General features: G+C 55.1%; 7 protein-coding genes across 7 annotated transcripts; 2 read left to right on the forward strand and 5 right to left on the reverse strand.

Moving 5' to 3' along the window:
* Window positions 1-440: 440 nt before the first annotated feature.
* B0H18DRAFT_889132 (uncharacterized protein) lies at window positions 441-1,693 on the reverse strand (the record flags this gene model as incomplete). The annotated part of the gene is made up of 2 exons (XM_048041262.1): window positions 441-841; window positions 895-1,693. 2 exons carry the CDS (start codon window positions 1,691-1,693, stop codon window positions 441-443), a joined length of 1,200 nt encoding a protein of 399 aa, XP_047885672.1.
* A 412-nt stretch (window positions 1,694-2,105) lies between these two features.
* On the forward strand, window positions 2,106-2,653 carry B0H18DRAFT_1051456 (uncharacterized protein). The gene has a single exon (XM_048030963.1). It carries the CDS (start codon window positions 2,287-2,289, stop codon window positions 2,593-2,595), a length of 309 nt encoding a protein of 102 aa, XP_047885673.1. The 5' UTR covers window positions 2,106-2,286; the 3' UTR covers window positions 2,596-2,653.
* Window positions 2,654-5,717: 3,064 nt separating this feature from the next.
* B0H18DRAFT_1126722 (uncharacterized protein) lies at window positions 5,718-6,443 on the reverse strand (the record flags this gene model as incomplete). The annotated part of the gene is made up of 2 exons (XM_048035207.1): window positions 5,718-6,315; window positions 6,367-6,443. The coding sequence occupies 2 exons, from the start codon at window positions 6,441-6,443 to the stop codon at window positions 5,718-5,720; spliced, it is 675 nt and encodes a 224-aa protein (XP_047885674.1).
* Window positions 6,444-10,954: 4,511 nt separating this feature from the next.
* Window positions 10,955-11,555, forward strand: B0H18DRAFT_1154924 (uncharacterized protein; the record flags this gene model as incomplete). The annotated part of the gene is made up of 3 exons (XM_048035761.1): window positions 10,955-11,170; window positions 11,201-11,285; window positions 11,362-11,555. 3 exons carry the CDS (start codon window positions 10,955-10,957, stop codon window positions 11,553-11,555), a joined length of 495 nt encoding a protein of 164 aa, XP_047885675.1.
* A 506-nt stretch (window positions 11,556-12,061) lies between these two features.
* B0H18DRAFT_1126723 (uncharacterized protein) lies at window positions 12,062-12,607 on the reverse strand (the record flags this gene model as incomplete). Its single annotated transcript, XM_048035208.1, has 2 exons — window positions 12,062-12,479; window positions 12,531-12,607. The coding sequence occupies 2 exons, from the start codon at window positions 12,605-12,607 to the stop codon at window positions 12,062-12,064; spliced, it is 495 nt and encodes a 164-aa protein (XP_047885676.1).
* Window positions 12,608-15,571: 2,964 nt separating this feature from the next.
* Window positions 15,572-18,694, reverse strand: B0H18DRAFT_960738 (uncharacterized protein; the record flags this gene model as incomplete). Its single annotated transcript, XM_048042993.1, has 10 exons — window positions 15,572-15,673; window positions 15,724-15,813; window positions 15,864-16,011; window positions 16,284-16,325; window positions 16,603-16,781; window positions 16,867-16,935; window positions 17,148-17,659; window positions 17,702-17,839; window positions 17,896-18,020; window positions 18,225-18,694. 10 exons carry the CDS (start codon window positions 18,692-18,694, stop codon window positions 15,572-15,574), a joined length of 1,875 nt encoding a protein of 624 aa, XP_047885677.1.
* Window positions 18,695-21,819: 3,125 nt separating this feature from the next.
* B0H18DRAFT_842146 (uncharacterized protein) lies at window positions 21,820-22,113 on the reverse strand (the record flags this gene model as incomplete). The annotated part of the gene is made up of 1 exon (XM_048039506.1): window positions 21,820-22,113. A coding segment is annotated over one exon (294 nt), but the record flags the coding sequence as incomplete, so codon positions are not given.
* Between the last annotated feature and the right edge of the window lie 251 nt (window positions 22,114-22,364).

The following is a 22,364-nucleotide window of genomic DNA, read 5'->3' on the forward strand; positions in this document are numbered from 1 at the left end:
GGTATCCATCAAGGATGGACTGGCACCGAAGACATCCAGGATCCTTTCGACGAACCCCTCAACGTGTAATGGTCGTGAGGTGCTCACACGCGCGGTAGCAGCTCATGGGCGGGTCGCGAGCCCGTTGGCTTCTCGCACCACCTAGCGAGGGTTAGGACATCCATTCGACTGGTGCGTCGTCGACGGGAGAGTTCTCTCGTGCAACGCGTAGCGGTCGTGTGATTGTGCCTGTATGTGGAGGTCGCCAGGGGATGTGTCGAAGAATTGGTCGACTGATGTCGACGCTTCATCATTGTATTCTACAAACCATCCACGCGCTTACTCGCGCTGTGCCAACACGTGTACGGCCTACTTGCTGGCGAGTCTGCCCGACCTTGTTACACCTCAGTGCTCGACAGTACGTGGTCAAGGATCAAGCCCAGGTCTCCCACCAAGGAGCATCACCTATCGCGGGAGTGAGTCGACTCACGTACATGAGGTCGTACAATGCAGACAAACTCACTCGGTTCGATGCGCAGAAGTCCACGGGCTGCCGCGTCTGGTAAGCACCGTCGCACTTCTGCATGATACTCGTCTACGCCAAATATGGACCGCTTGTGACAGAAGACGAGTTCCCTGGGGTTCAAACGATGCTGCGCGACGATCTCGGCAAGACGATCTAGTCGCAGTAGACGCAGACTCTCTTCGTCCAAGATCTCCTGGTTCGAGATCCTCAGTGCCAAGAAAGGCCGCGGTTCAGACGCGAGCTCGGAGAGCATGGGGACGATCCATTCGCCTCGGTCGTGGAAATGCAGACGGAGAGTTCGTAGATTGACGTTACTGGTGAGTGTAGGAAATGCACCTTTGTCCCGGAGATCAACGGTGAATGAGACCCAGAATATATTGTGTACGCACTGGCATTCCTGGCCGGCCAAGACGTAGGACTGGGGCTTAGGACGAGATGCCGGAGCGCGGAACCAACAGCATCGATTAGTCTGTTCACTGGCTGTAGCTCCTGCATCTGGACGGATTGAATGTTCAGGGTGGGCAAGGACCTCAGATCGACGATGTCAGCGAGCATGTCGACCAACTCATCATACCATCTAATGTCCGACATGGCCATGGTGGTGAGCTTTAGGCGTGCGGAGACAGGCCTGAAGGACTCGGGCGAGTAATCCACCGTGGACCACCGGATGGTCCGGCAAATCAGAGTGGTTATGTTGGGTAGGGCCGTTATGAGGCGGCCAAACGAATGCAGCGACGGGAGCATATAGCCTCTGATTTCCAACTTCCTCACGGAAACAAACTGACCGAGCGCGGTCAGAGACCGCGGCTGGGCGAAGAAGTTGAAGCCACAGCGGTTCTCGAGGCGGATGTGCTCGACGTGCGAGAGTTTGCCAACAAAAAGGAGCGGGAAGGCGCGCGTGAGGGTCCACCCTGAGTAGCGGGGCGATATCTGAAGCACCCGTACGGATGAGCAGCAGACGGCGTGTCGAGAGAGGAAACTGGAGAGGGACCATGCCTGCGTCCTGTCGCGAAGGCGGACTTGGTGGAGCAGATTGAGGCGACCGCGCGGGAGCCACGCTCGACAAACGAGTGCACAGGAGAGAAGGGTTATGCGATCGGGCCAGACGAAGTCGAGAATATGTTCACACAGCTCGACGGGGAGGAGAGGGCCATCGTTCACAGTGTCGTCGTGGTAGTAGGAGACCATGACGCGATCTACAGTAAGAAGGCACATCAGTGTAGTTTCTGAGTGTGGGAAAGGACCGTTGTATGGTCTTATGCGGTCGTTCCGCAGTCCTTCACGTAAATCTCCTCCTCCTCCTCCTCCTCCTCCTCCAGTCATGCTGACCTACCAATGGATCGAGTCCCGAGTCGTCTCGCATCGACCGCCGTATACACGACTCCCTGAGCTCCCACCGAGCTCCCTTTTATTAGCCACACGCCGTCCTGCAAATCACGACCTTCCTTATGGCCCAGTCGATCTCCCCGCGGCGACGTCCTCCAGAATCTACTGCACGCTGATAGTCCCCGAGAACGGCGTGAAGTCATGCAGCCGCGCAAAATTGAAGGGCGCCTCCAGGGGCGTGCAGTGCTTCGTGTGAGTGAGGGCGCGGAGAAAGCATGCATGCTGGATGACATGCGAGTGGACTGGCGAGTGAGTGCTCGCACCGTGTCCGTCTCGCGTTCGCGACAGTACAATTCGGGAGCTTCTGTATCGCGCGCCTCGTATTACGTCTCGTTCACCCCCAATCCCGATCGTGCGCACTGTGCCCGAGCCTTGGAGCGCGTACTCGCATTAAAATGAGCATCGGGCAGGCTCGAGGGCGGCGAGTGCGGGTGGTCTTCACACGTATCATTTGGGTTTGCTTCGGACACTGCATCTGGGCAGCGAGCACGACGCTGCACGACGGCGACGCGTTTGTGGCTGTGCCAAACTTACACCTGATTCTTAACGAGCCAATTGCGTTCGCGTCGTCGTATCTTGCAGCGTTCATCCTCTCGCAGGGCCGATTCTACTGGCTGAACTATTCGGAGTACCGATGCTCAAAGACAGTCTTGGTTGCTCTCTTGATTGACGTGCGTCGACAGTTCGCGTGTTTCCTCCAGTAGCTCGAGCAACAAGTCCTGCGAGGCTGTTATGTGTTCGACAGTGAACGGCGGAAGCGGGCGACGGTAGTGTTGTAGCACGCATACATGCAGGTTGGTTGAGAGCACTACCAGAGAATGACATAACAGCCGTTATTGGCTTTTACCGTGCAGCGCTGTTTCCTGCATCTCATTCTCTGCGCCGAAGTGTTCATTTGACCACGAGCATAGCTCACTGGTTTACCCTTGCTTCTTACGATAAGTCCTAGCGTCTCGCAGACAGGAAAGGCGGAATGTTTGATCCGATAGTCAACCATGCTACCTTGCCGGCCACAGGCTCTTCACCGTCTCAGCATCTTCCGTTGAATTGGGTGGCTTGATGCCGAGTTGCGTCGATGTGTTTCGACAATCTTAGCATCAGTGCGCTTCCGCGATGCCGAGCGACCGTCGCGGCACTCACTACTGGTACGTCAAATTGAGATTGACGGCGCTCAGAATCGTGTTCAGACAACAGACCGGGCGCTTACCGACTTTGCCCCGAGTCCCTACGCCGTGGCGGATGATGTTCGAGATGAAGCTATCATACTCTGACACCCGAAGCCTGCAGGCCTTGGATAGATAACGATATGGTGCTGAGGTATGTGGGCGCGTTAAAGGTGACATACACGCATACATACTCACATAAACTGCAGTCATATCTCAGCTGCGCCATTCCAAGGACCACTCACTGGCGTATCGATCTGCTGGACAGACATCGACATACATACCTATGGGGATACGGAGGTCTACCTTTGTCCTCTGCTTTCAACACCTACACCATGCGATTCAGTCCTTTTGTCCCTCTCGGCGCGCTTTTTGCTTTTTCTTTCCGCCGCCGAGGCTTCGGATGTTATCACTCTGACTGCAGCCAACCTTGATTCCGTTCGTCAAACACGAGCCATTGATCATGGTCGTGTTCTTCGCCCCATGGTATGTGAATCACTCTGCGCGAGGACATCCTCTGACTCTTCTAATCTGTGCTCAGGTGTCGATTTTGCCAGATTTTGGCTCCCAACTATGAGAGGGTCGCGACAAATCTCCAGGGCTCTGCGAAGTTTGCAAAGAATCAACTGTGACGATGCTCCGGAGTCAGAAGCCTGCAAGGCGAACGGTATCGAGCGCTTCCCGTACGTAGCTTTAACACTCGAGACTTGCAAGTTCTTGGATGATAACAGTTGGTTCTCGTCTAAGACACTACGGATCTATCGCAGCGGACAGTATACGCAGTACAGGAACGGACGGAGCGTCGCAGCATTGATTGACGCCATGATGGCTTACATTCCCAAGTGCGTCTGTAGCTGTCTTCATGCTCCTCATGTTCTGAGATCGTCGTGTCCTTCAGGAAGCCTGAACAACCGCCGTCTCATCCCTCGAGAAGGCAGTGCCTAGGGCGTGCTCACGGTAAAAGGACACGATGAGGAAGAGACCTTGGCTGGATCGCGCATATTCCGATTCCGAAGGAGCGGGGACATACGGTAGCATGATATTCGAGGCCCTCGCGTACTAGTACAAAGGTAACGATATACACTCGGACGTGGCCCTTGATCCCTCCTATCGCGACTGATGATCCTCTTAGTACTACTGTCTATGATCCCCCTGATCGTGATGATAACCATTCGCCTACGGACTCGCGGTCTTGAGCCGGATACAATGATTAGATCAGCTATTGCAGTGCTAGCCTTGTGTTACTGTTGTGTACGCACGAAGGCGGCAGCAGAAGAAACTGATGATCACAAATGGGCCCATCAGCACGATCGTCATTCCGGGATGTTGACACGGTTGCTTCGAGACAGTCCAAGATTAGAAGAGACAGTTGTATCGCACAGAAGCCTCCGCTCATGATCAGCATGCTACCTTCCGTCCTCGCTCGCTCAGCGCATAGACGACCAATCTGCGTCCTCCCATAACATAGACACGTACTGAGTACAACCTTCTCGAAGGTGGGACGGCCCAAGCAGTGGTCCACGACGATGTCCGAGTCTGGAAGACACAACAACATGAACACGTGCGGAACATGGAGACAGATTATTGACTTGCGCGCGGACGCCTTGAGAGCGGATACGACAATGTCGTCGGAGGTCAAAGGGTCCGCCGGGTACGCGGCGAAGACGCCAAAGCGGTAGAATCTGTAGTGTCCTAGATGATGGTGACTACACTGGCATCCCATCAAATTTCAATCACCCTCCAACTTCGATCAGCATGGGCACACAGATGCGCCCACTGCATCGGGCAGCGTGGACTTGACCATCATGAGAGGCTTGCGCGTGGCCACGACGTTGTCGTGCGCAGTGTGGATGGAACGCTCGCGGCCGTGTCGTATGAAAGCATACAGGCACACCACGGAGTCCTTGTATCGCTAGCCGTCTGGAATGTGACAAGTTCTAGAGCCTCTCGTTTTACCTGCATTGCATCGTCGAGTTCGTGGAACGGTACTCACATCGACGAGAAAGATCAAACCCTTATGGCACGCAGAGGTGAGGACTCAATGGAATCCCCTCCTCCTCCTCCTCCTCCTCCTCCTCCTCGGAGGTCGATTTCGTCCTTTTCCCAGAGAAATTTGGCCAGGAATCGCCGTCGACACCGTGTGGCTTTAATGGGCTCCAGACGACATACGAGAGGTCTCTGGTCTGCGGGATGTATGTTAACAGCCGACTCGAGAGCAGGGGCGCACAGAGCGGGACGCACCTCTCATCACCTCAGCGACTCGGATAGCACTGGCAGTTCGTGGATGCGTCACTAGACATTGGATAACAAGTCAGCGACCTCTAGAGACTGATGGATGCGCATGACGTACACTGAATCCAGGCACGCTACAGCCCTAGCAGATGCGCCGCGGCCTGTAATCAGTCTGTAGCCACTCGCGACGTCCTCATCCTCCCACCAGCTCCATATTCAAAACACTCCGACTGCTCGAGATGCTGGCTTATACAATCATGGCGTTACATGCATGAGCAACACTCAACTGATCCTCAAATCACCAAGCACACGTCAGTGAGTCATCACGTTACGCTTCACATTACAAGTGGTACGCAACTCGAATGTACACGATGCGTACAACAGGCGCGAAATACATCGGAACAGCTCCACGATCATGCTCGTACGTCCGCTCAGTCAAGCTCATCTATCTCAAAACCGCGCTCGAACAGCTCGCCGTCGACGTCGTACTCCCGGGCAAACCACTCATTGTCGCCCCGGGGTCGCGGGTAGTAAGGAGTAGCGGGACGAGGGGGCGCCCAAGGCCTGGGCGCGGGAGGGGGAGGGGTAACGGGACGAGGGGGACGAGGGGGCTGCCTGCGTGCCTCCAGGTCACGCGCGACTATGTCGTAGTAGTCGCTTCGGGGTCGCGGACGAGGGTCAGGGCCTGGATGGAGGGGAGGAGGACCAGTCTGCCGCACAGGCCCCTTGCGTCCGGGCAGGGCACGCTCGACTATCTCGTCGTCGCTCCGGACGCGGTTGGGATGCGAATGAGACGGATGAGACCCAGAATAGGCGTGTCGAGCTGACCCGCTCGGCGAATTCACGTCGGGACGTTGGCGGTGCAGATTCGCCGCATCCTTCTTTATCATCCCGGCGAGATGCGTAGGCCCACGGGCAGAGTCTTTGCGTGCCTCCAGGTCCCGAGAGACGAGGTCGTCATAGTAGCCGCGCTCCACCAGTTCATCTTGGAGTTCACGCTCAACTATGGAGGTATCCTCGGTCGCACGACTGGTATTGTATGGTCAGCTATGACATAAGAATCAATAGCGTGGGGCTCACATGGTGACCGGGTGAGCGAGCGCGGGAGCAGCTGCCGCCGCCAAAAGGACAGCGGAGGCGAGCGTAGAGTAACGCATGATGTCGTGTATGCACTGGGGTCGTTACGATGGACTTCGGTGGAAGGAACGTGAGTCGTCAAAGAAAAAAAAGAGCGAGGCTGGAGGGGGTCATGGGGTAAGTGCACATTCGAACTACCGTTGTCGCGGAACACTCACCTGCCGGCAACCTACTCGGTGGGCTCGAAGGAGAAGAAGAGCTGAGGGATCTGTGAGGCGCAGCTCTCCCTTTATACGCCAGCATTTCCGGACTTGGAATAACAGCAGCGAAGACAAGCTTGTCTTGTGCCGTTTATTCAATTTTTCACCCGCTCGGATCATCGTGCTTGACAGTTTTTGGCTTCAAGTTGACAGGCTTTGACAGGCTTGACAGATCGTCGCTTCCTGATGGTGGCGCAGACGCTTCGACTTGCGTCGCATGGTGGCGCTCCAACGTGCGCCGCAGCCTGGTGCACGTGAGCCATTCACTCGTCGTCGAGTATGCGTGGCCTGCTGCTGCAGACTGGCGGGACGATAACTCGACTAGCCACTGCCGGCACAAAGCATCGGGGATGTAGACTGGGGAATGACGTCGGCGTCGCTGTGCCGTGATGCGGAGATTGCATCGCAATCACCTTCACCTTTGGCGATCTGTCGATCACCACCCACTGCACAGCCACCGTATCACGACTGTGCAGGATATACTGGGATATATAACGATCAGAAAACGGTGCCGCAAAGGCTTGGTAGAGACGTAGCTTGATGCAGTCTGCTGCAGTCGTCTCAGGCGAGGCACGGTAGGATGGACGGGGGGTGACGTACCTCTCATCGCCTCACCAACAGTGCTAGTGTGACCTGACAAGGGCCACGATGACCGTCGCAGAAGCTACATGTGTATCACCTTGATGTAAGGCTCACGTGAGCGTCCTTGCCAGTGGCTGGTTACGTGCAGAGCCGAGGAGACACCATCGACAGAGGCAAATGGTCGTGGACAAGATGACGGACAGACGGTGAGTCACCGATCGGGCAAGGATCTCCTCAGCCACAGACGCGTCGCCGGCGCTTTCTGCCATTCGCCTCGGCCACTGGCACGTCGCCTGCTACGGCAACGACTGATTCATTGTTAGCTCGTATTCCTAGTACATCTACAGAGAGAGGATAGCAAAGATGATACGACTGCCGAAGTTAAACGCGTACTTGGGTGCAGTGTAACAAATGTCGCGGACGATGTTGGTAACTGAAGTGGAAGGATCACTGAGGGCTCGCCGCCGGACGCAACACCCCGTTCGACAATTGAAAACCGCGAACGACTGTCGAGTTGCAGGCCACTCTCAGCTGGAAGTGCTTACGAGCAAGACGACTGTCCCGCTCCAGAAGCATCCCAGCGGGGGGTAGCCATTCGCCCGCGCCATTGTAACTCCGTTTGCATCATACGGTGTGACTGCACTGTTGCGCAGCACCCTTGGCCTTCCGAGCGTCGCCGCATCAGCCGAGCACCGGCCAGCCGAGTACGTCCAAAGCTTACCTCAAGCTGCATGTTTTGAGTCCGCGAACCCGCCGGCCGTGCCACCATCGCAGAAACGAATATCAACCGACATCGACGGGCGTGTCGCAGATCGCCCGGATGCCTGAAATGGGCGGGAGTTCCGGCTACGGGGATGCCCGACGGACTATGCGCGCCCGACGCGCATCAGGTCGAGCGACCCTCGCATGCGATGAATGAAATAGATGGAAGGGATAGGGCAGCCTTCACCACCATGGTCTTCGCACCCCTGTTTGAATGCCACTGTGCGACTGCACCGGTGCGTAGCACCTGTGGCTCCCTTCGAACCGGCGCCGCGTCAGTGAGAACCTCTCGATCGAGTACGACCGAAGCTTGCCTCAAGCTGCGCAATCTTAGTCCTCCACAGAGCGAACACGCACCCTGCCACCATCGCAAGAATGGAGTGCACAGGACCATCGAAGGATCGTGCCGCGGCACGTGCGGATGCCTGGAAGGATGCGGGGTCGGGCTCGGGAGGATCCCCGATGGTCTACGACCCATCTACGCACATCTGCTCGCACGGCCGCGCGGCCGCGATGAACGTCGGCTGCAGGTGCATGTCAACCTCCCGACCCTTGTCGCTTACGGCGCGCGCTCGTTTCGCGCATTTTCGGTCCGCGCGCAGGCGGAGGTGGGGCCGTGGCCGGTCGCTACGCGGGCATTCGGAAGCCTGTGGGACGGAGCGTTGGGTCAGGCTTGAGGATCATGGGGACTGGGGAAGGGAACATACGAATTCGAGGTGTAACGGTGAGAGTACACCCGTGGCGGAGGAGGCTCTTATCCCCTGCGCTCTCGTTGAGGTGGCCGTTGCCTGTTGGTGTAGGAGGAATGGTAACAGCAGGATGGAGGGGTGCGGTTCAATTGTCTGAGGCGTGGCATCGTCGAGCTGTGTATGAGATATAAGCTCGGTGGGAGCGTCCAGGGTATTTATACCCGAGCTGGCAGTCCGCGGGCATTGTTCCTCGGGTCAAAGCGCGATATGGTGACAACGGGTGGCTTTGTGGGGCGACGACCTGAAACGGATTGGATCGCCTTCGGTTGTCAGGGCCCGCAATACTACGTGGCATTGTCAGCCCGACTGCGCTGATCATTATAGGGGTCAACCAACTGCTCAACTTCGGCTATTTGAGTTCGCAGCTGCACGGAGGATGTTCGAACTGGACGTACAAAGACTGAAGAGTGTTTGCTGTGGTAGCGAAACTCACGTTGACCAGTGATCGTCCCTAGGGCCATACGCGGCGAGATCTAATGCGCCACGTCCACGATTGTTCGTCCGAAAATGGAATGCAGTTGTGTCATTGTTACGGATCCAGGAGGCAGAAGTGGCGTACGCTTTGACAAGTGGCGCGCCGAATGTGACGCTTAGAGGTAGCGACCTGTGGTCCAGGTTGCCAAGCGTCCTTGTTCTCTGGCCCCTGCGTGGCGCGCTAAACGTATAAATACGGCCTCGCTCTCTATCGTTTCCCCACACACCTTCGCACTTCGACTGAGTTCACCTCGCTGAGCATATCCACCATCATGCGACCGCCCGTCGCCCATCGACTTGCCGCACCCCAGGCGGCGTTCCTCCCGCACGTCACCATTCCTCCTAACCACTCTGCAGAGCGACCTCCGCGCCCTTCGCGCAGACTTTGATTCCGCGCATTACGCACTACGGGGGTTTCTGATGACCCAGCGAAGCGTCGGTGGCGCTACTCTCGTACGTGAGTGTCCTCACCCTCGTTAAGCCCCGTATGGAAAATTCAGTGACTCACGACGTGTTCCCTTGCGCAGACTCCCGCAGTCACGTCACCGAAGACGCGCCCGAATGACCCTTCCCGGCCTCAACAAGCGGAGTTAGTGGCAATAAAAAGCCACACCCATACAAGTACGCCCCGCACCCACCGCGCGCCCCCTCCGCAAAACGGACGCTGGAGCTTCACTACTCACCCGCGACTCGCGAGGATGACGATCCATCGCTGCATCCCCGGTACAACAGACCCCGAGCGCGACGCATTAAATTTGTATAGCTGTATCCACGTCACCCACCGAGAACACTAGCGAGGACATGCGGACGTACCGCTTCTGACCTGGACTCTCACGAGGTTCTGGGATCTCTGTCACTCGCGCATGCTCCTTGGGGATGGCACGGCAGACAAACATCGCAATAGGACCTGGCGGGATGGGGGCCAGCCTGTGCAGGCCTCTCCGCCAGAGGATTCACTAGGACGACGTGGAGAAGCAGGGTCTCCCGAGTTGCATGGTCCCTCCGGGAGAGTCCTCCTGCGATGGGCATGTGAGTCGCGAAGCGCTTCGATGATTGCACTGCGGGTCTGCCGCGGGTTGACGACTGCGAACGGGACGGACGCCGGGAGAGCTGCTTGGCAGTTGACGGAGCGAATGTCTATGCTACCGCGGCAAGAATGAGAGGGTTGTCGTGGTGCGTACGTATGGCTCACAGCTGCCAGTGACCGACTCGGAGCGCAGCGCGCTGTCGACGCGGCGGGCCCGTCGACGCGTCTGTGGCTGAGAGATCGCTTCCCCGATCGTGTCCCTTTGCGGTTGTGGCTGAGATTCGTGTTGGCTGTCGTCGTCCATCTTGAGCTTGAACTCTAGCCCTTGCTCGCTGTTACACCACGTCTTGTCGGGTTTTCTCGCGTTAGCCATGGACCAAAATACTGGAGTCGCTGAAAGTACAAGCCTTGACTATATGCACGCGATCCCTAGTACACAGCCGAGTTGGCAGGAGCAGCGAGCTGGGACCATGCTGGCAATGGCGGTGAGTTCTACTATGATCCATTTGGCCGCATCTCCCAGCTTATGCGCAACACGTGTTCGCCGTCTTTTTTACTTAGGGCGCGTGCATGCGAGGCAAGCATTGCCCTAATAAACGCCACTCCTTTTATTGTCCCTCTCGCGCCTGCATTGTGCACTCAACGTCCCCAGCGTATAAATACCCATCCTACACCGCTACTCACCCGCAGAAACTGCATATCCCCCTCTCCGCCACTCTCTTCCTGCAGCCTTTGCCATGTCGTCCCGCTTCCGACTCGGGGGCGGTCGCAGCGCAGCGCGGCCCTTGATCCTCTCCGTCATGCGTGTGGCGCTCTCGACAGGCGTCACCATTCCTCCTAACCACCTTTCACAGAACCTCACGAGGTGGTATCCGCGCCGGGTAGCGTGCATAGTGCCATACCGGGGCCCCTCTCTGGAGGTCGTACACCATCTGCGCAACACCCTGACATCGGTACGTCCTCTTCTGAGTCGCTTCCCGTAGAGCGCTCTGCCGGGATTGACTTGCGGTTGCTGTAGACCGACATATCACGGCCGCGTACATCTGAGTCAGCGCAGCAAGCGCATGCGTCAGTCCCTGGCCGGCTCCGATAAACGCGCACCCTGACGTCGTTCCTCAAATCGCGGATTTGTACGCACTTTCAGACCCGCTCAGCGTCATCGTCCAGCCAAAGAACGCCCGTCACCAGCTTACCACCGAAGACGCTAGCAGCAACGGCCATTCGTCGTCGAACTCCCGACTCGCGCTGGAGCCACTCCGAGAGTACTCCATTCAAGACTGGCTCTCAACAACCCGTACACACACGGAGCTGCCTACGCTTCGCCGCTATCGCCTGTGACGAGGGCCACGTATGGATTCCCAATTTCCCATGACTACGGCCAACATTGCGCGCGGTATGGTGATGGATGGATGGGGTGGCCATTCGACTGCTGCGCCTTGCGCGGGGGAGTCCTCTCGCGTGAAATGTAGCGGTCGTGTGACTGTGCCTGTTCGTGGAGGATTGGGTTGGGACAGGCAGATCCCGCTCCACCGACACGTCGCAACCTGTGGCCATCGGATCCAGGAGAAGGCTCGATCCATTTCGTCGTTCCCATCCTTCGGCCAGCTCCATGTATATGATTACTGCCACTCGGCTATATATCGTTAGTGCGCGATTCATTTGGCTCGCATAATGGCATTACATGCATTAATAGCAACACTCGACTGGTGCTCAAATTTCCAAGCGCGCATGACTGAGTCTTCACGTTACATATTATTGATATGGCGAACACGATGCGTACAGCAAGCAGAGGTACATCTATGAGTCCCATGATAATGATAAGATGTCCGCTTAGTCAAGCTCGTCTATCTCGAAGCCGCGCTCGAACAGCTCGCCGTCGACGTCGTACTCCCGGGCAAACCACTCAGTGTCGCTCCGGGGTCGCGGGTAGTAAGGGGTAGGAGGACGAGGGGGCGCCCAAGGCCTGGGCCGGGGCGGGGAGGGGTAGGGGGACGAGGGGGACGAGGGGGCTGCCTGCGTGCCTCCAGGTCACGCGCAACCATATCGTAGTAGTCGCTTCGGGGTCGCGGGTAGTAAGGAGTAGGAGGACGAGGGGGTGCCCAAGGCCTGGGGCGGGGCGGGGGCGGGGTAGGGGGACGAGGAGGACGAGGGGGCTGCCTGCGTGCTTCTAGATCACGCTCGACTATCTCGTCGTAGTAGCCGCGCTCCACCAGTCCGTCTTGGAGCTCACGCTCAACCACGGAGGCGTCCTCGGTCGCTCGACTGTTATTGCATGGTCAGCTATGACATAGGAATAATAAGGAAGGGGCTCACGTGGTGACTGGGTGAGCGAGCGCGGGAGCAGTTGCCGCCGCCAAAATGACGGCAGACGCGAGTGTAGAGTAACGCATTATGTCGTGAATCAACAAGGGTCGTTACGAAGGATTTTGGTGGAAGGGACGTGAGTAAAAAAAAACGAGCGAGGCTGGAGCGGTGCAAGGGTCAGTGCAACATTCAAACAGGCTACCACCATCGTTGAACACTTACTTGCCGGCAACCTACTCGGTGGCTTCGAACTTCGAAGGGAGAAGAGGGACTGAGGAATACGGTAGACATCCCTTCGAGCCCTTTATACGCTGGTATGCACGAACTCGGGATCCCAGAAGATCGCCGTGCACTGGCATCGCCAGCGTGCTTGAGCTCTTGACTTGCTTCAAGTTGACAGCCTTTGACAGGCTTGACAGACCGTCGAATGGTGGCGGATCATGGAATCAGAAATCTTGCGCCGCACCCTGGTGCATATGTGAGCCACTTACGCGTCTTCGAGTACAAGTGGCGTGCTGCTGCAGAGGAGAGCAGACTGGCAGGTTTTACGGTCAAATGAGCACTCGACTACTAGCCACCGCCAGCGCAAAACATCGAGGATGCTAGACTGGAGAATGACGTCAGCGTCGCTCTATACTGTTGCAGTGGTGAGAGCAAGTACTGAATCATCCACGGTAAGTTAGTCGAGCTTTGATGATCATGATGGGAGATTCCATCGCAATTACATCCATGTTTGGCAATAAGTCGATCACCCTAGGAGACCCACCCCCACCGTACAGCCACCAACATGAAATAGCGATGCCGCAAAAATGCTTGACAGAAACTGGTGCTAGATGTGCCAGACCACCTTACTATTTACGACGGTGGGTAGACGGACCTACTATTGACCGGGCGTCGGTTGTCTGATACATATCGCCCACAGTGAAAGCACCGGAGACATGTGCCGGAATGGGAACGCCCTAAATGGGGCTCAAATGCTTTCCCAAATTGTGACCGATAGGACGCAATTTGGGGTCAGCGGATATTCGAGCCTAAAGTATCCATATAAGGCAGGATATTGGCCCGCCGAAAATCTCGGGCGTAAACGTAGAACACGGGACGGGCGTGTATTCAAGTTAAGAGACGACGGATAAGGGGTGAGACAATATGCAAGACCAAAGTTCAAAAACGGGATTACCATACGAGGCCACCGTAAACTCGGCCGAGAATGCTATCAGTAGGTTCGTCGTAAATGGTGTCTGAAATGCAAAATATACGACACTCGTAAATTTTGAATTTGGGCTCGTCGCGTATTCGAGCGCAAATGCTGGGCTTAGGACGAGATTTGGGCAACTCGCAAATCTCGGGCAGAAATGCTGGATTTTCGGCGGCCCTATATGAGCGTGTCGATCATAGCCCCCTGAGTGGCCCGCTGAGCGGCGTCGTGATCGTCCATTGTCGTTACTTACAAACTTACAAATCTTTACTTACTTACCACCATGCTTACCGAAATTGCATGCTCATCGAGGCCATTCGGTGTACCGTTCACTCTGGCCCACTTCTCAGTGATCAACGACAACCCAATGCATTAACACTGTCTAGAATATCACTATCCCTGCAGTTCCTACGAGGCAGCACTCGCCCCAGCGCAATACTTGCATGCATGTGTCTCCTGCAGAGCAAGGCAACAATGTCAAGACATACCGAACACTTTGACGGACTTGCTCACCACAACTCTCAAGTATCCGTTCACGAGTAATTCTTCGAGATCGTCATGTTCGACAATATGAGGCCGATAATAGTGGAAAGGCTTGAGATTAATTGGATCGATGACCTACCCTCTTGTTCAGTCGTTCACCACACCACGAAACAGCGAGAGAATACCTGTAGACAACCCGCGACACCAAGTAGCTTCTTTAGAGATGGTATGTCTAAATCACCGGGTGCAGGAGGTTGGAAGACGAGCGCCGCAATGACGTCCCAGTCACCCGCACAAGCGAATAACTTGACAGTGAATGACGCTGTCTACGCGATAATGAGCATGTTGAATAAAGGTACGGAACGTAGCTTCTAACCTTGTCCTGTACTGGTATGGGCAGTCGCTTGCGTTGCTGTTGAGTATTGCGCTCGCGAGGCTTTGGGGAATTGACCTCAGCAACATCTTCAGCAGACGTCGGCTGAGTGGTCGTAATGGGCTGAGATGGCGCGGAAGATGGCACACTAGTCAAAGCCTGAGAGGTAGAGCTCTCCGGAGGCCCCGCACTCGTACCCTTGGAACGAACGAGTACAATTGTGCGACCATCCTGGACGCGCATACGCTTTATGACACGCGGGTCGTTCGAGACGTCCTGGGCTTCTTCATCTATGGCAGACCTCTTAAGACGTGTTCTGCTTTCCGAGTGCGAGCCCTTCTTGCGCTTCACGGATTCTGGTCCTGCGACATCGTTAGCCCTCCGTTTGCCATCCGTTGGCTTCGCAACGTCATGTCGTCTCTGGCGAACTATTAGCGGGAGATCAGCTATTAAAGCAGTAGAATACGAACATAAAGGTCAAGTGCACGGCAGTAGTCAATCCGGAGGGCTCTACCCGAGCGTCCCGTGCCATTCACTGACAGTTGTAAACGTTCACAGAGGGGGTGTGCGATGGTAAGTCGCAGAGATCTAACGTATGTCGTGGTGCATGCAGACGACAAGAGGATTTCGTGTACGGTGTCGAGCTCATCCTCAGTCGCTGTCACTGGCATGACATCGTCAGTGGGAGGTGCGGTATACTTAGATCGGCTGATCACTTGCCTCACTGTCTATGTACCACGATACCACGATACTCACTTTATTGTTGTGCGGAGCACAATAGAGAGTACGACCATCACAAGAACTCTCGGCGGCACCGCGATATAGCCGATTGCTAACCCATGGATTCTTTCCGTGTTGGATACAAAATTTAAGTACGAACGTCTATGTAACTGTACGAACACCTTTCAAGAAACAGACACATGAGAACGCGAGTCGTAAGTGACAATCACTAAACCTTGGGGCGCAACGAACGTACATGGGGCTTAGATGCGGATCCGGTTACTTCGCACGCTGCGCCTTGTTCTTCAAGTGAGTCTTGAGCATGTCGCGAGTCACCCAATGATCCTCGTAGTCCAGCAAGACAGGGAAAGACTTCGCGGCCTATTATCGTCCTTGAGCCGGCGCAAATATGGGTAGTGGCATGTACATACCTCATCGCACACGGTCTTGATGGCCTCTAGAGGTTGATTGCTGAGACTGATTGGTTTCATGTGTTTCGTGGCCAAGGCGGCGACCCTATGCTAGAAGCTAGTGAATATATCGCCTAACGCGGGCTGGTGGCATATCACACCTGAACTTTGCCGTACAAACCGTCGGGCCACTTCAAATCAGAGGCAAGCGTATAGCCACCTCTGCCAGGGCGAGCGACTTCACCGTCCGGCTTGCGAATCTTGGGCCGATCACTGAGAACAACCGTCTCGGTGGCAGGGTCGAACATTCTGTGCGGGGGTGGATTTTCAGGCTCGAAATCCATTTCCAGAGCATTCAGGGGGTGAGTGAGCAGGTGTTCTGCAGTGAAGTCGATTTGTAGAGGGAACGTCGAGTACTGGCGCCGAACGAGCTGGTGGGCGGGACGATGCGAGAGGTGAGCCATGGCTATGCGACTCGGGATGGAGGCGATCTTCGTATGCACCAAATGATATAGACTCTGAGCGCAGCCGTCACTCAGACGACAGTACGAGAACAATGAGAACAATGGACAAAAACGCACTTTGTCTGTCTCCGGGCGTTGCACCGCTTGTAATATCGCTTCCTGAAACCGCATGTCGCCTCTGCCAAAACAGGTGCACGGAGAAAGACTCACCTTGGGACGATTCATCAGGATCATCTCCGGTCAACATTGATTGATCAATCAGCCGTCCATGCGACACGAACTCTTATTGTTCGCTGGAACCGACACTGCTGACTCGAGTCGGCACTGCTGTGATCGCATTAAAGATCTACACTACTGGAACGCAGTCCCGACTACGACATCAATAGTAAGTGATATATTAACTATTACATTGATAGTATGCTACCATGCTACATACGCTACACTAAGGAGGGCATTCGCGACGTGGTGGATCGAAAGGAAGAGAAGTACCTTGGGACCGCTCAGACGATCCTGGGTGCGTTTAGGGCAGGTGCAAAGCCGTGGCAATCTCCGGCGGGCCGTATGGCAGCCGGTCCTAGGACCGGTTGGCCCGGGCGCTCCGAGTTCTCGCCTGCCCTAAACGGGCGGTGACTGATAGGGCGCTCAGCACCGCTACCGTTTCCTCTTTCGCACTCTCATCGTCCCGAGTCATCTTACTTACACGGGATGGGTAGCGTAGTACTTCAACGTAGTTACATTCGAAGTAGTCGATCAATAAGCGATTGTGAGCCTGTATAGGCTCATAACAGAAGTATGAATGGGCTGTCGTATAGTGATGGTATGTCGGTAGAACACCAGTCACAGAAGGCTTGTATGCCTGATGACTGTAATAGCTGCGTAATGGACGGCGTACATACCGATGCCCGAAGCCATTCAGTGCTTAGTAGGCCTGCATTTCCCCCGCGGTAAGAAATCACTAATCGTAGTATGCTGAAAACTCACCGTCGCTGTAGACTTCAGGACATATGTCCCGTCGTCCCAAGGCTGAACGATTGCGTGATGTAACTCCCGTACTACAGGAATTATCTCCATGGTCCTTGACGTCGTGCGAGACCAAATACTGGCTCCGAAATCAGGGTACGCGAGGAACGGATCGACGACCGACGGTGGGCGGGGCTGGAAGCGTTGGACTGCGAGGAGCATATGTCCAACAAGATGCGGCCGTGAGTTGTCCAAAGCTGCAACCGCGAATATCTCACGTATAACACCAGGAATGAAGGCGTCGCCGGTGCGTGGCTGGAAGAAGATGATGCCGCCCGCCTTCCCCTCGACGTACTTTGAGTACGTTAGACCAGAGAAGGTATAGCGATTATGCATGATCGCTCTCCGTCCAGGCGTCCAGTCAGGTAAGTCGACCTTTATCGCCGTCTGCTGGCTCACCATGGCCTCGTAGTAGTGTTTGTCGAGTTCTTTGAATTTGAGGTAGTTGCTGATCTCGTCTCCCGCAACCGTGGCTCCGACGCCATTGTTTGGTAGAAGTTGCGACATCAGCGTACCTCGAGTGTCCGCTTTGAGAAGGGATTCCATCAGCGGCCGGAGTCGTTGCAAGGCGTCCGGACACGCCTCTTGCTGCACGAACGACTTGATATTCGCGGCCGCACAGAACGTATCCAGCATGGTGCGATCCATTTGACCTGACATTATCGGTGAGTACCAATGTATGACTCCGCAGATAGGACGTACTCCTCACCTATCTTTCCATTAGTGTTCACCTGTTGCAGCAAACCGATCACCCGTTCAAAGGGGAACATCCACCAACCCGGCATGGGTCCGAAGTGCATGAGAAATTCTGGTATGTGCATCGCGTTATGATGACTGGGCAGCAATGATAGATCAGGTCTAATGCGCCGAATGCCAGTGAGATACGCAAGCATATGTGCGGCGTATGCGTTCTTGTGCTGCTCAGACGTGCGGTATGATACTCCCTGTCGGATGGCACACGCAAGTCGCATCGTGTTCACGGCAAGGTCGTGTCTCGTCTTCTCCGTTTCGTTCAGTCCTGCAGTGTCTGACGCGTACCAATGTTTCATCAGGTAAACGGGAAGTTCGAAGTCGATCCCCGCCTTCCACTGGTCAGCCTTCAATTTGCCGTGCACTTTCGTCCCGATTCGTGCAGGCGGGCCCGTCGAATGGCTAGGGCGCATCGTGCACGCTATTTCGGACTGCACGCGCAGGAGGTCGTCTTTGGTGAACAGTGAACGTGGTCCGTTGGTACTGTTCGACGCCGCGACCTCAGCGACGAAGTCATCCCCAACGATCTCGGAGAGCGGCAGAACATTCGGGCCATCTTGAGGCGGCTTATGTGTTCCTGGTGTCGCTGCCCTGGTATGTTCGAGCCTACTGAGTAAGATTTGACGTTCCGAACGGTAAACCCGGAGTGAGATCTGGCCGTCTGAAACGGTGCGGCCGGCGCCAGCCGGAGGGGTCCGGGTCAACGTTGCAGACGTTGTCATTGCCAGCACGTTGCCAGCGGTCCGGCCAGAGTGCATGCCGGCCGGCTCTGCCTCGTCTCCAACGTTGCGGCCGGCCTTGCCATCCCTGAATACTGTCCCCAACGATCCACCCGGCCTGTTTTCATGGTACGTTGCAACACTCCGGCCGGAGTGCATGCCAGCCCCACCCCCCTCCTCAATGTTGCGGCCGGCCTGTTTTCACCGGACGTTGCAACGCTCCGGCCGGACTACACCCCGGCCGCCCCCCACTTCTCAACGATCCGCCCGGCCTCTTTCACCCAACGTTGCAATGCTCCGGCCGGAGGGTATGCCGGCCGGTCATCCCTCGTTCTCAACGTTGCGGCCGGAGCAGGCAGAATTCAAAGTGGCCAGGCAGTCCACGCTGCAAACAGTCCGGCCGGTCAACAGATATAGCATTGCAAACGAGCCGGCCAGCCTCAGGCCCTACCACTACAAATGGTCCGGCCGGACTTTTTGCCGGCCGAAAACACAATGTCTCGGGCCGAGGGTACAGCCAAAACTCGGCCAAAGCAGCCAGACATTTTGCCGGCCGAGCTTTTGCTTCACCGACTGGGCAAGCATTGTCTCGGGCCGAAAAATTGACCATTTTCTCGGGCCGAAGATTTGAGTACTGCCTCGGGCCGAAGAGTTGGGCATTTTCTCGGGCCGAAGATTTGGCCGAAGCTCGGTGAAAACAGCCGGGCTGTTGGATTGCCATATAAGGAAATTTGGTATTGACTGGTAGTACTTCATTGATAGACTATAGTATCAATTCCCTAGTGACCAAAGATGTCTAGTTAGGCCAGGATGTGCAAAACAAGATTTACTCACAGGCTTCTTTGCACAGCAAGTTAATCAATTTCTGAAGCCAGTTTTCTTTTCCCACACTGTTTGACTATCTAGGATGTGTTGTTTCAATGCATAGAGTATATCCCCAACAGGAATAGTCTTATTCTTTGAAGCTGAATGCAGAACATGAGATAAGGGGCATACAGGTATGGTACCGTGCTGAACAATGTTGACTCCTGCAGCCAATGTACATTCAAAACAATGTTTCACCATCTAGAATAGTTCATTTCCTCACAAGGAATCTGTTCTCCAAAGGAATAGTCTTATTCACACAAGCTGAATGTGGTACAGAGTTAAGGGGATCATGCACTCCGGCCAGACCATCTCCTATGAGGATGAGGATTGGCTGGCCGGACTGTTACCAATGTAAATGTTTCTGTGGCAAGTGCAATGTGCATGCTGGTACAACATTTCAGTGTGACACCCAGACAGACAATAATCCAAAGTATGTCTCTCACAATATAATGCATATTCACCTTATCTTCATCCCCGAGTTCAGCTTCAAAGAATAAGACTATTCCTTTGGGAGACTTGCTTGTTGCATTGAAATGTGCTACTCTAGATTGTGGAACATTGTGGGGAAAGCATATTGGCTTCAGGAAGTGAACACAGTATGACATGTATACCCATACACCCTTGCCTTAACTCTGTACCACATTCAGCTTGTGTGAATAAGACTATTCCTTTGGAGAACAGATTCCTTGTGAGGAAATGAACTATTCTAGATGGTGAAACATTGTTTTGAATGTACATTGGCTGCAGGAGTCAACATTGTTCAGCACGGTACCATACCTGTATGCCCCTTATCTCATGTTCTGCATTCAGCTTCAAAGAATAAGACTATTCCTGTTGGGGATATACTCTATGCATTGAAACAACACATCCTAGATAGTCAAACAGTGTGGGAAAAGAAAACTGGCTTCAGAAATTGATTAACTTGCTGTGCAAAGAAGCCTGTGAGTAAATCTTGTTTTGCACATCCTGGCCTAACTAGACATCTTTGGTCACTAGGGAATTGATACTATAGTCTATCAATGAAGTACTACCAGTCAATACCAAATTTCCTTATATGGCAATCCAACAGCCCGGCTGTTTTCACCGAGCTTCGGCCAAATCTTCGGCCCGAGAAAATGCCCAACTCTTCGGCCCGAGGCAGTACTCAAATCTTCGGCCCGAGAAAATGGTCAATTTTTCGGCCCGAGACAATGCTTGCCCAGTCGGTGAAGCAAAAGCTCGGCCGGCAAAATGTCTGGCTGCTTTGGCCAAGTTTTGGCTGTACCCTCGGCCCGAGACAATCTGAAAATCTTCGGCCCGAGACAATCTGAACAATCTCGGCCCGGGACAATCCATGCCCGGTCGGCAAAGCAAAGGCTCGGCCGGCAAAATGGCTGGCTGCTTTGGCCGAGTTTTGGCTGTACCCCCGGCCCGAGACATTGTATTTTCGGCCGGCAAAAGGTGAAAAATTCCGGCCGGCCGGACCATTGACACTGACATTTCTACTGGCAGGCCGGACCATTTGCATTGCTGGGAATTGATTCCATGTGCTCCGGCCGGACCGTTGCAATGTGTACATTGCTCTGGCAGGAACTCCGGCCGGGCCGTTGCTAATGGCACCATGTTTATTGTATTTATTGACCGGCCGGAGCGTTTGCAATGTAAACTGCCCGGCCACTCCGTTTAGCTCAGAAATCTGCCTGCTCCGGCCGGACTGTTGGAAAGAGGATGACCGGCCCACATACCCTCCGGCCGGACCATTGCAACGTCTCGGGAAGGTTCCAGGGGAGGCCGGCCGCAACGCTGGAGATGGTGGATGACCAGCCGGCCATGCCCTCCGGCCGGAGCGTTGCAATGGCACCGTTGCAAACGTTCCGGCCGGACCCTGGGGCTGCTCCGGCCGGCCTCCGGGTCAACGTTCCAAACGGGCAAATCTCACTCCGGGTCTACCGTTCCGAACGGGTTAGACACACTAAATAATGTGTATGTTCCTGATATATACTCCATTAGCTGTCGTTAACAATGATTCAGCGTCCACTCACGAGCAGGGCTTCGGAAAGCGTCCGTTTCTTCACCTTCCTGTATGAAATCTTCGAGATGTCAACACCGTACCGGCGACAGGCTTCCCACAGTACTGCCTTAGCGAAGCTTTCCAACGCTTTCGAGGTGCAGGACTTGGTGAGTTTGCCATCCAACTTGGCCAGCGCTTTCTCCGTTGACGCGTCGACATCAGGTTCCGCCACGGCACCGTCACCGTCCTCCTCGTCAACGGGAACATCCATGCCTAAGATGACGCGGAAGTGGTGCTGTACGACACGAAGGAAGAGAGTGTGCATGCCGTCGATAACCACAAGCTTCGTAGGATCCCAATATGACAGTCGCCAGAGTTCTGACCAGCGGACTCCGTGCTTCTTGTAGAGCTTCTTCTGCGTCGTCTTATTAGGTGCGTCACGCCAAGCTATCGCGTGCTCAAGCAGCTCCTCCCTAGTCTTCATCGTCCAGGTCTCGGGGTTCACGTTATTGATATCTTCTTTCGTGAGTTTGCACAAAGCGCAGAAGCAGTGCGCCGCATGTGACGCTTGTCCGGAGACCTTCCGGCTAGCAGGGAGGTCGTTCACGCCTGTAGCAACACCGGAATGGACTCTGCGGCCCCTCGGATGTTGATATGTACGTGAGTACCACACGCCCCGACTCCACGCCGTGTCCAAAGTGTTGACGAGGGGGCGCAGGAAGTGGTTCATCTGGTCGTTTGAGGGTTCCGGGTGAGGCATGATGCCGTTCACGTACACGAAAGTTGGCTTGATGCGCAGACTCGGAGGTAAGAGCAAGCAGATCATCGCGATGGAGCCAGACGAGACTGATT

Source organism: Fomitopsis serialis (genome assembly GCF_022376445.1).
Source record: "Fomitopsis serialis strain Sig1Antser10 chromosome Unknown B0H18scaffold_213, whole genome shotgun sequence".
Classification (NCBI taxonomy): domain Eukaryota; kingdom Fungi; phylum Basidiomycota; class Agaricomycetes; order Polyporales; family Fomitopsidaceae; genus Fomitopsis; species Fomitopsis serialis.

Excerpts from the sequence above, each read along its gene's own strand:
- B0H18DRAFT_1051456 (XM_048030963.1), top strand. The coding sequence starts at position 2,287 with ATGAGCATCGGGCAGGCTCGAGGGCGGCGAGTGCGGGTGGTCTTCACA.